Source organism: Loa loa (genome assembly GCF_000183805.2).
Source record: "Loa loa unplaced genomic scaffold supercont3.47, whole genome shotgun sequence".
NCBI classification, from domain to species: domain Eukaryota; kingdom Metazoa; phylum Nematoda; class Chromadorea; order Rhabditida; family Onchocercidae; genus Loa; species Loa loa.
Window position 1 is genome coordinate 223,590 of NW_018108227.1, and position 12,097 is coordinate 235,686.

The 12,097-nt window shown below is 32.6% G+C and overlaps 4 protein-coding genes across 4 annotated transcripts; all 4 read left to right on the plus strand.

The window, feature by feature from the left end:
• Positions 1-539: 539 nt before the first annotated feature.
• LOAG_00115 (hypothetical protein) lies at positions 540-2,897 on the plus strand (the record flags this gene model as incomplete). The annotated part of the gene is made up of 7 exons (XM_003135655.2): positions 540-701; positions 845-1,024; positions 1,260-1,330; positions 1,519-1,693; positions 2,002-2,080; positions 2,279-2,405; positions 2,847-2,897. Exons 1-7 carry the CDS (start codon positions 587-589, stop codon positions 2,895-2,897), a joined length of 798 nt encoding a protein of 265 aa, XP_003135703.1. The 5' UTR covers positions 540-586.
• Positions 2,898-5,940: 3,043 nt separating this feature from the next.
• LOAG_00116 (hypothetical protein) lies at positions 5,941-7,413 on the plus strand (the record flags this gene model as incomplete). Its single annotated transcript, XM_020445345.1, has 3 exons — positions 5,941-6,374; positions 7,126-7,225; positions 7,291-7,413. The coding sequence occupies 3 exons, from the start codon at positions 5,941-5,943 to the stop codon at positions 7,411-7,413; spliced, it is 657 nt and encodes a 218-aa protein (XP_020304185.1).
• A 156-nt stretch (positions 7,414-7,569) lies between these two features.
• LOAG_17182 (hypothetical protein) lies at positions 7,570-8,712 on the plus strand (the record flags this gene model as incomplete). Its single annotated transcript, XM_003135657.2, has 3 exons — positions 7,570-7,678; positions 8,214-8,455; positions 8,560-8,712. The coding sequence occupies 3 exons, from the start codon at positions 7,570-7,572 to the stop codon at positions 8,710-8,712; spliced, it is 504 nt and encodes a 167-aa protein (XP_003135705.2).
• A 2,358-nt stretch (positions 8,713-11,070) lies between these two features.
• LOAG_17183 (hypothetical protein) lies at positions 11,071-11,463 on the plus strand (the record flags this gene model as incomplete). The annotated part of the gene is made up of 1 exon (XM_020449843.1): positions 11,071-11,463. One exon carries the CDS (start codon positions 11,071-11,073, stop codon positions 11,461-11,463), a length of 393 nt encoding a protein of 130 aa, XP_020306582.1.
• Between the last annotated feature and the right edge of the window lie 634 nt (positions 11,464-12,097).

Sequence of the window (12,097 nt, forward strand, 5' to 3'; positions counted from 1 at the left end):
TCCTTACGATATAACTGCAATCATTTGAAGAAGTTGAAAATCTAAATCATTATCGTTTTTAGGAGAATGGAATATTACAAAAAATTTATCCAGTTATGGCCACCGAATAAATATTAACATCACTGATCCCATCCGTCATTCAGTAGTTTTAATATCGTATCATTCATTATATATCACCGTTAAGGATGAAGCAAAAAATCGAGAGGACAACCATAATCTTGCTTATTTACACTCTACTTTTAATGAAACTTCATCAGACTGAACAGTAAGTTAATTAGCTATTTTCCTCTAACAATGCTTAATTGTATTAATAAAGGTTTGGCTTCTTAATAACTCATTATCTCATCTGTAGTATATATTTCACAGAAGCAACACAATCTAAACTGGTCCACTGTTACAGATATATATTAAGGAATGAATAAGTTTCCCATGTACAATTCATTAATCCATTTCAACAAATTACACAATAACATTTGAATACTTGTTAAGGTGGCATTATGATATAACGGGAAATCTCAGTTCATTGGTTTACAGGAAACCTTTGGTTGTGACGCAGTCAGCATTAAGATGGAATGCAACCAATGAGATGCTAGTAACTGCCTGCAGCTCCGCGAATAAGCTCGTCGATATTAGTGTAGAAATCCATACTTTCTACCCTTCCCTCTTAGTTTTTCGGCAAATACTACAGGCAAAAGTTGCTGGTAATTGATCTCCTTCCTTAATTTCCGTTTTTATTTCCGGAAACAATATATTTCCTTTTCATTTATGTTTGAGCTATAGTAAATATGTTAATTTGAAGATTGAAAGGGAAGGACAAATCTGTAATTACTGATGTTAGTTGCAGGGTCATTGAATCGTGTGAAGTTCTTTGTACCGGGTGGAGTCGAACGGTCGGACTTCTACCGATTAGTGGTTCGAGCTCAGGACGACAATGAATCTTTTGAAGAGATAATACCGGGTGCACCTGATCTAAGGAATATTTATTTACAGACTGATAAAACCGTTTATAAACCAACTGACGCTGGTATATGAATTTCAAATACTTATTTAGAGTTCACCTAAAATTGAATAGCACCATCGACAAACTTCACCATTTAAAGCATTACTGCTTCTACATTTTGCTATAATAAAACAGAGGATAGAGGAGAAGATCACGTATTTATAGAAAAGAGACTTCAAAATATATTTTCAATATTTTTCATTTCTCATAGCTGATGCTAAGCACATAATAAAAATATCTTTAAAAAGTCTGTTTTTAGTTAAACTACGGGCCTTGCCACTTACCACAAGCGGAAAGTTGTACGGTGGATCACTGGATTTTGCACTTGTGGTATATTAAATTGAAATACTTCTTAAATGTATTTAGTCAAAATACGAATTGTAAGCTATTTCTACGTGATAAATAGCGCAATAAGACCATTCGTTCAGGATAGATTATTTTGCATAAAATAAACATACTTGTTTTGTATTAATAGCAATGCTAGCAGAAATATTTAAGTGGGAGTTTAATATTTTTAGAATCCAGATGGTTTTGAACTGATACATAAAATTAGGCCGACTTCTAACAATCGATTTCTTGCCGTAGAATTTCAATTACCACATCACTTGGCTTTTGGAGAATGGAAAATTGTGGCACGACCAGATCGCCAAAAACAGCATATCTATTCAATTACATTTCAAGTTCAGAAATACGGTAACATCCCTTTCTTTGATATGGCTTCTTAAATGCTAATAAAAAGGTAGTTTAATAAATTTACTGGAAAACAAGATGATATCTTCTAAATATTGAATTATTTTTAGTTTCGATAGGCCTCTGGCCAGCTTATCAAGAAAATACCTATCTGCTTTTTTTCCTCAACAGTTCAGTTCGATTTCATCAACTGGAATAGGCTTCCCACGAAAATTAAAATCTGCTTAAAGATTCAAACAGAATGTGGAATTTCTTAAATGATGATATCAGCAAGTTTGATATCTGATTATTGTTAAGAACATATCTTCCAGAGCTATCACAATTTCGTGTTCATGTCCTGGCCAGAGAAACTGACGATCTTGATTTATATGAAATAGATGTGCTGGCAAGGTAAAATTTCTTAGGAAAATATCAATTAGTTTGAATAATTATCAGAAGTAGGATAATATTGATCCAACAAATTATTTGCAGCAGTGATCATTATTTGTACTCGAATTTATAAATTTATGGTAATGACTTACATTAATGGTTGGGATTTCTTTGGTTTTTGCAAACAGTGACAAGTTGTTAGTTCGAATTCAAATTTAGATATGCTAATGGCCGGCAAATATCGGGAAAAGTATCGATTTGGTGCGATTGCGATGCGAACAATAACAAATCAGTGATATCATCCGATTCTGGGAAATCATTTCTGTGCATCCTGAAGTCGTCCAAGGTTGGCTTTTTTAATTCGTATGTTTTTTTTTAAATTCGTATTTTAATTCATATGGTTTTAATGCATACAAAACTGTCACATTCATATGTGGCAGTTTTGAACCTATTCAAGACTTTTGTTCTATCTCTTTTCTCTCATAATTACGTTACGAATTTATTATTCAACATCGTTGTGCTTTTGGTTGGTGTGTCAACTGATTTTTCATTTACAAAAGATTTCAGACAAGCATTTACTTTGATCAGCTTACAAGCGAACTTCATTGTTTAAAATCAGTTCACAAAGCAGATAAAACTGCCCTAGTTTTTGTTTTCATATTTTCTAAGCTATCAGATTAATCTACTACCATTTCAATAGTATTTCTAAATTTGATAATTGCAACTGATCACTTTTTTCTTTTTTTAAATTATCCGAACTAAACTATTGTAGTTGATTGAATTCTAGCCGGCAATAGTAACAGTAGCAACACTGAGTACAAACAAAGCCGCCGTGTAAGTGTTTTTCATTTCCCTTCAACTCATAATTCCTTTTTGACACATATACGAGGACACAATGATAAAATGGAAATTGTTTGATTGGGAACTGATAAGACTTGAACTACTGAAAAGCTGGTTTAGTTAGTTCATACAAATCGAATAAGTCTTCTGAAATAAAAGGTTCGGTATTCGATGAAAACTGTCATATACGGAATCATTGTTCTTAAAGGCACGAAAATACTCTTTAAAATGACGTAATAAGGGGAAATAGAAGACTTTAAAAAGTGAAATTTGTATCGAAAAGAAAGTTTTTCTTCACTGCCATTATCTCACTAATTCTAGCATTCCCTGCAGTTTTAAATCATATGCGATAGACTCATATCAGAACATTGCACTCATTCACGCAGATGATTCGACAGAGATCTAAAATTAAATTATCATCTTGTATATATATATAATGTACCATAGATGTTTTGAAAATTAGAGGTGAATTGATTGAAACTGTGTGGTTTTAGTCTTAAGTTCATTCGGAAGGCATGAATTGAGCAAAGAAGAAAGCGGTTAACTCGAAAATAAACAGTTTCAGGTCATTTAAATGTAAAATGGACATTGCAATGCACGCTTAACTATCATGAAACTTTTTGCAGCCGCATTATTTTTTCCTGAAACAATTACTAGAAACAAATTTATGACTACTGAAGCAGAATAGTTTTTCAGTTGCTTTCTCTAACAGAAATTTTGGTGCAATTTTAATTTAAATCACTTCAAGTGTTTTACAGGCTAGAGTACGCATGTTCATCACTAATTAACGATTACAAGAGTTTTTTCCTCTTTCCTTTGCAGGTTGAGGTGAATAGTAGCACTGTTGTGATTTGCTTCGTTTAGTATCAAGCATATTACTCCATTGATAACAACATTGATAACAATACTTGATTACAAATATTTAATCAGCGCAGTTTATCGATAATTGGAGTAGTGGATTGTCTCCTAATGACAAATAAATCTATCTGATTGTCAAAGCAATAGGATAAATTGATATATTCAAACGAAAGACAGTATAGAAAAATTATTACTAATTCATTTGACTTGTAGCAAAATAAACAGATATCTCAAAGTGATGCATCTTTTGGATATATCTTTTGTCTGAAAAAATGAAAATTGCGCCATTAGTAAGATAACATTGCTTTAATGATTCAATCGGAGAAGATAGTAAGCAACAGAGAATGGAACTGAATCTGCAAAATTTCCAAATCTCAAAACTTTAAATCTAAAATTTAAAGTGTATTAAAGTGAAAAAAAAATTGAAATTTGCAATAGTGATGAGAAAATGTGTCACTCTTAAAACTCATTCTATTCAAAAGGGAAAAGATTCCAAGACTTAATGAGAAGAAGGATCGAAGTATTGTAGTCTATTTTAGTCTTAGTTCGATGAGATTGAACTGGATTAATAATTATTGTAAACGGTGCGACGATAATTAGCTGATATATCATAACACTAAGCCTTTAATGACATTTAGATGTTTGACTTACTTGTAAACAGTTTAGTTATGGTTGGAGATCTTAATTATTTATCAGTACAATGATTTTAAGGCCAAGCATAAAATACCAATTTCCGACTCTTTCCGCTAGGCCATGGTCTATGTTTGAAGGATGTGCTTTTTATTGTAATTTTTTGAAAAGAACTGGTTATCCATTGACAGGTAGAGATTTCCTCAAAACCTTTGTCTGAATTTGAGGCCTAGCAAATATAATATAGTAGTCCAGTATTGGTTTCACATAAGGAATATTAGATAATTCAAAACAGATCTCTTCCGGTAATCTTTACCGATAACAAAAAAAGATAATCTTCACTGAAGATCAAGTAGTGATGTTATGATTACGGCAGATCTGAATTCGGCAAACATTTAGAAAGTTTATTTGAAATTAAAAAGGTAGCATTCCAATAGCTTCAGTGTGTTTACTGTGATTGATTGTGACGTTACTGAAAGATTTCTCCTCTCTTAATTTTTTTTTTTTTTTCTAAACATTACCACTAACATTACGTAGAAAGCCATAACCGATTTGCATTTTAGAAGACATGGAAAATTAGTTGTGAATTTTTAATCGCTCTTTCAATTTCTCTTTTTGTTCCCTTTTTTTACTATTTTTTCCTTTTCTTTTAATTTTATGCGAAGGTGATTAGAATTAAAGAGACCTAACTTTGCATTTATCAAGTTATTTTACAGAAATAACTGTAATTTTTCGTTTATTGTGCAAGCTGCCAGCAAGTCTAAGGAATAATGAAGAACTTCAAGATTAAAACTTATGTATTTGATAGTTTTTTTTGAATATTTTTTATTTTCCCGAAATCATCCTCATCAGGGTCAAGAATTTCTCGGAAAAACAAGGTAATCTTTGTTCAGTAAAATTTTTCCCTTTTGATTCGCTGTATTCCAACATTTTGAGGCTTTTTTAGTTTCCGTGTTCAATTTTAGAAAAAGTTATTAAATCGAATTATTAAATTCATTTCCCAAAGAAAATAATGGTACTTTAGGTCTCTCTAAAATCATACATGAAATAATGGACAAAAAGTTAAAAATCGAAGCAAAAGGATCGCTACAATTTCGTATAAGACTTAATCGCTTCTTTCGAAATTCTCATACTTATCTCATCTGCTCTTTTATCGGTGTCAGCTATCGGTTCTAATCGTTCATTTTATAACTGAAAGCATTTCGAACATTAATGCAATTTTATCTATATCTTTAGATGAAAATGCAAATTTCATGCAATTTCAGCCAGAACAAGTACATAAAAAACTTGAAGAATTTGTGGTTATTGTTATATTTATTGGAAAAAAAAAAAAAAAACTGCTCGGTTGGTATGTTTTGCTGTTTCTGAACAAAGCAGAGAGGTGAAGAATGCATATGTCATGCTTAAGTACTTTTCTGCCCAGTCATCGAGCAAAATCAGTAACACTGATAATAAAGATTACAACTTATTCCAAGCAAAGATATCCGATTTCATGGCAATTTCAGCAGAAATCAATGATTCGACAATATTAACCGTTTTAGCTGCTTAGCACTATGGGAACTATTGGAAGCAGTATGGTCGATGCCATTGATATTCCAATTCTGAATCTTGATCAAGGCGCAATTGGTGAAAATATTCGAGATTTGACTCTCACTTTAGGACATGCTCAAGGAATAGGTGACATAAGCACAGCAATTGAATCATCTCTATCAACTGTGTCAACGGATGTTGGTGGATTGTTTTCTCATCACTATAGCAATATTGTATCGGTATTCTCTAGCGGAAACGATAACGATAATGATGGTGATAATAATGATAGCAATGATGAAAACTATGCTGATAATGCTGGTAATGAATCAGCACCATCAACGTCAGGGAATTATCTGCACGAATGGACACCCCAGTACAGCTCAACGTTGTCCATATTTGCAACATTGTCATCCGGAAATTTTTTGTCTGAAAACGAAATAACACAAGTCTTCTCACGGTTCGTTAATATTACAGAGAGAACGCTTGAAAAATGATGAGTTTGTATAAAATCAAAAATTTGAAGATTCAGATGTTTTGAAAGCTATTGAGATAAAACTTAAAAAAGCATACTTTCATCACCCTGACTCTACGGATCAATCTGAAACAATAGTGAGTGTCTTGAGACAATCTCTTTTCATGTAAAACTGACAGTATCCGCAGAATGCATTTTACTTGTTCTAGCAAATATTTTAGAGGTGGAAGGTCACTCAAATCATAACTTACAAAGTCTTAATAAGCACTGGACTCAGATAACTTTTAAAGACTTGAATCAAATTTCACTTGAAATTAAATTAGAATTTCTCCGTCATCCTTCATTCTAGTTCTGTTTTTCTGCCAATAAAAACTTGAAATTTCTTCTTTACTTCATCATTTAGAAGTTAGATTAGAAAATTAAGGAATAATGCCTAGAGTATAATTTAAGCACTGGAAAAGAAGGCATAAGCATTGTTGGACTTCGCATCAGATGATAAAAATAACACATTTATAGAAAACTGAACAGCGGGAAATCTTGTTTTACTACTTGTAAAGAATTAAATTAGTGCTAGAAATTTGCTTTACAAGTAGGAATTCAATTCCGCAACTAATTAAAAAAGCCATCCCACGTACGTTTCGTCTAGGTACATGTATAGTAGCAAAATGGAAGCGCTTACAATACAAACATTTTATTACTTAAAGAACAAAAAGCTGCCACAAATTTGAGCTTATAGGTATGGAAATATAAAAGAAGTAAAATGGATTCAAATAAGCGACAATAACGGTTACATCATTGTGTTCAGTAATGAAATTGAAAGAGAGAATGCTATTAAGGTACATAGAAACAACGATATCAACTTCAGCTTCAAATTTCAACTAAATTTCACAGTTAATTCCAGGCTGTTTGTCAATATCAGCTGTTATTTGTAAAGTGCAGTTTAGACAAACATATGAAGAATGTAGAGATAGTTTTTGCTTGGTCAGCTACAGGAAAAGGATTGATCGAGGTAAATACAGGCTGAATTGATTTCCTAGTGAATGTGTTAAGTGAACACGAAAATCTGGAAAAAAACTGAGGTGTTCAAACTTTACTTTCACTTTATGTTCTGTTGCAATATTTCTCATTACGTCTATTTCAAAGTTTAAAAAATGATTTCAAAAAGATATGTGGCAGTAAAATGGAGACAAAAGGAAGAGTGCTGAAATTGTGGAGTTTCAAACAAGCTCGTCTATTTGTGAATAGCAAACTAGCTGCTGTTGACAAGACGAATTGCACCTCCCAGCAATGTAAACAGTTTGTTCCGAAGTTGGAAAAATTGCGCACTTTGCGGTAATGACAACAATCAAAGAATAGAAGAGGGGATGAAAAAATTGTCTTTGTGAATTGGTAAGGGGAACAGTATGGTATTGCAATTGCAGGGAATATGGTATGAGCATGTAAATAGTTCCTTTTCTCTATTTCAAACTCTCTCTTAAAGAAGGTTCGGAGGCTTTTCCAAAATCGATTAAGATGACAATCTACAGGAAAAGGTCAAAGTGGACAATGACGTTAGGAAGATTAGGGTCGAATTGTAGATCCATACAGCAGCATGTAATCCTGTCATCTATTTCCTTACTCTGTCTACTATACTCTCAATGTTAGGAAGTAGATTTTATGCAACTTTGTAAGAATTATCTGAATTAATAGTTGAAGTATTTCATAAGGCATTGCAAATTGTTTATACTAAGAAGTTTAAGCCTAACTCTTCATATAATATATAATTGGCATATCTTGGAGCAGTCAATTAAGGGCATAGGTAAAAGTAAAGGTTGGCACTTGCAGTGACGAAAGATAAGGACGACAATGATTCATATTTTATTGGTGGCGCAAAGTTACTTGGGTTCACTAATACGCTCCGTGGAGATTCTAACAATGGTACGAGTAAGCATCAGATTCCATGTCATCCAAATGCTTCAGTGATGACTCTCAACGAAAATATGCCATCCCCGGAGCGACCGGGTACCAGGCCATCACCAGCCACTGCTTTTTTGTTGAAACGAATTTCTGAAGCTAACATGCTTGAGGTGCGTGGTGATTTCGAATTTTTTAGCTTACCTCTTCTCTACTGCGCGCAAACGTCACTGTTTGCTGCAAGATAATTTTTCCATGAACTATGATTAGATTTTAGACAGATCAGTTTTACGAGAGGATATCACGTGATAGTGGAAATGAGAAGAATCGTTTTCTAAATCTACCAGCACCGTATCATCTGTTACCTGACACACCTTACTTTCGTCGTGCGCCAATTGTGCCTCCACCAACAAGGTTACAACATGTCTAACCAATCAGTTCAAAATCTCTGAAATTTGTTATTTCAATAAAATGAAATCTTTCCTATTTACTACGCTGTTTCGGATCCTTCACTTCTGTCCTGGTATTTCTTGATAGTGCCACCCTCTACTCAAATGCTTTTGATTGAAACTGCTCAAACATTGAAAATAGAATTAATAGCAGACAGAACTAATTAGCCTCCAAAAAAAAGAAGCATTATTGTCGTTGATTTTGTTTCTTTCATCCAGTCCACAGAAGGCTTTAGGGGTGTAAGTTTCGACTGAACTTTTGTATTTTTAATAGTCAAAGACTATTCAAATTAGTTTTACTTTTAGTTTTCGTAATTAAGAAACGTACCCATCGCAGAATCGTTCTGATATTACATTTGCTTAGTCTTCAGTAAATTTGAAGTTCAAATGATTATTGTTCCTCTGAAAAAAGTTTAGTCTAAAAAAATGTCATACAAGGCCAATCCAAGTAGAAAGAAGAAAGAACTTCTCTTCAAATCTGTTTTTTTGGTCGGGAAATCCTTCCTGTGAATCGTATTTATATTATTTGTTGGAAAATACATCGAAAGAATTGACTGATTGAAAGCCTTTAGATTTTCAGAAATGTACCTGCTGTCTTAGAATGTTTAGCATTATGATTAAGCTGTTTGATTTTAAAAATACTGGCAGGTAAGAGGCTTGCTAAAGAAGTAAATAAGCTTGTAACTTGAATAAGTTCAACGTTATCTAATATTAACATTGTTGATAATGAAAAATATCCAAAAGGATGATTATTCCAGCTTTTCATTGAAAAATAGCCTTAGTTAAAATTTGCCTTATCATGCTTGGCAAGCCTTAATTCAACAACAATCAGCATATAGATATAAATAGAAGATATCTTTACCCTGAATCACACCATATGTTATAATGGTAAGGCCGAGCTAAAATCCATGGATTTCTCGTTAACTTCATGAGGTAAATCAAGACAAATATCACTACTAAATTCTTATAATACCATAAAAGACAAGTTGCTTGTTTGCGAGGACAGATATATAAGTACAATATTTAATGAGTAGTCATATTTAGATCTATCAATAGTTATCTTCTTTTCTGTGAGTAGGCAGTGAATTTGTTAATAACTACAATATATGACTACTCAATATAAGCGACCATCAAAAAGAATCAAGGATCTTTTTGGGAACTCACTTAGGATGAAATTAATTTGCATGAGGAACTTGCATTCTAAGACAGATGTCACTGTAACACAAATGAATCAATATTGAGTTAATATTTCTAGATAATAAGAAAAGTTAAAATAGCTATTTGATTAAAATTGTGAGATGATTTAATCACAATGATATATTGGCCAATACTTTTTGTCTAGTTAGTTGGTACAATTCTTATTGATTTTATAGTTCTTATCACTACGTCTTAAATGAATTCGAGCTCTTTCAATTCTTTGCTCTTGCTTTATTCTTTTCAGTATTAAATGTTTTGAACCGTTTATCAGTTGCTAGTTCATATAATACAATTTGTTAACTCTATGAACTTGCATCAATTTACGTTATAATTATTTCTGATTTAATTGCTGTAATATTTACGTTTACTTACCCTTACTAATTAGATCTTACATTGATTACAGTCTGAAAAAGAGCAATAACACTAAAGCAGTTGTGTAATTAGTTAAGGGAAAAAGCACCTAGTATTGATTGCTTAACTTCATTTCAACATTATCATATCCATCACACAAATGGTCAATATATTTTCTAAAAATGGGACTTTAAGTTTCTATGTGATTTGAGAATACTAAGGTTCTGCAAGAGAGCTTGTAAAGTGCTATCCATAATAAGCGAAAAATGCCTAAAATGCACTGTAGTTGCATAAAGGAATTGATACAAAAAGTGGCATTTAATGCTGTAATTAGTATTATCGTATATCAAATCAGGGAATCATTTCAAATCCATTTGGATGCTCATTACTTCCTTCTCCGTATTTTTCTCACCAGTGGTTCCATCTGACAACAGTTTCTTGAAAAATGATTTGCGGATAGTTACTGCGTGAATAAATTTCTATATTGATGAGACATTTTTTCTACAATCTTGAGACAGTTACAGTGTTGAGAGGTAGTCCGAAGATATGATTTTAAGGGATCGTTCCAAGACAAAAAGATATTATTTAATGTTTTGAAAAAAAAGCGAGTATGACGATAATGCACCTGTCTAATTTCCAAACCTCATGATGATTTTCGATGCAGTACAAAAACCTAAACTTTTCGTTCCGGATAAAAATACAGATTTATAACAAAAAGTAGTTGTAGGAGTTTGTCGGCAACAGAGCAAATACCCATTCAGCAACGTATTATTAATCGCTATCTGGCAAGCATGAAAATGGATGATGAGAACGGTTTTGCAGCGATAGCGCGATATGAACGAGAATGTTATGAACACTTGTTTGCATCATCGCATTATCATTTGACAACATTACCGGAACAACAAGGATTTGGATTTCCTGGAGCGAGAGGGTTTCAGAAAGGTACTGGAAGAATAGGAGCTGATTTTGATGCCGGGACAAGACTAGGCATGAATGCAGGAAAGCATACTCTATCTACCAATTTCATTGGACCATTAATGATAGAAGATCAAACAAAGATAGGTACTAGTCTAGAAAATAGCAATAATAATGACTGGCCAACACTATTGGCAGCATCCAATCAGTATTACGAAATATGGAATTGCGCCCCATTGTTGACCTGGAATTTCAATTTTAAAGAATAATATGTGGATTTCTTTTTTTTTTTGGGGGGGGGGTGAGAAGTAAGAAATGTTCATGACAGTTTCATCCATCTCTCTGTGACATTTCAATGGAAACTGCTTCCATGATATTTTGTTGAATTTATAAGAAGCATGTTCGAATATATACTTGTATATTTTCATATTATCATTATTATTAATATTGCTATTAGTTTACTTCCAAAAAGAAGCAAATATTTTCAAGCAAAAGATTCGACGTAAAAGGTTTGATTTGAAGAAAAAGTTTGGGGAAACTTGTTAATTTACATTTTCCAAGGACTTCGTCCAAAATGCATAAAAATTTTTCAATATTCCATTTGGTTTGAATATTTGATCCAGTTTCTCTAGATTTTAATTATTTTAGCTTGCAAAATACCTAGCACTTTCAGATCTCTTTTGGATCAAGAAGTTGGCCAAGTGGTTTTGTCTTTTATTGTCCTACCTTTCATGAAATACCCAAAAAAAATTAGCTTTATTTCTACCACAGTTATACCGGGTGTAAATATTAAATAATCGTAGAAGTTCCGATTATTTCACTAATCATTTTTCAATGATCAGGATCCAACGATAATGATTCCGTTCTCTATATCAGCATTTAAGTACGCTTATATATATGTTT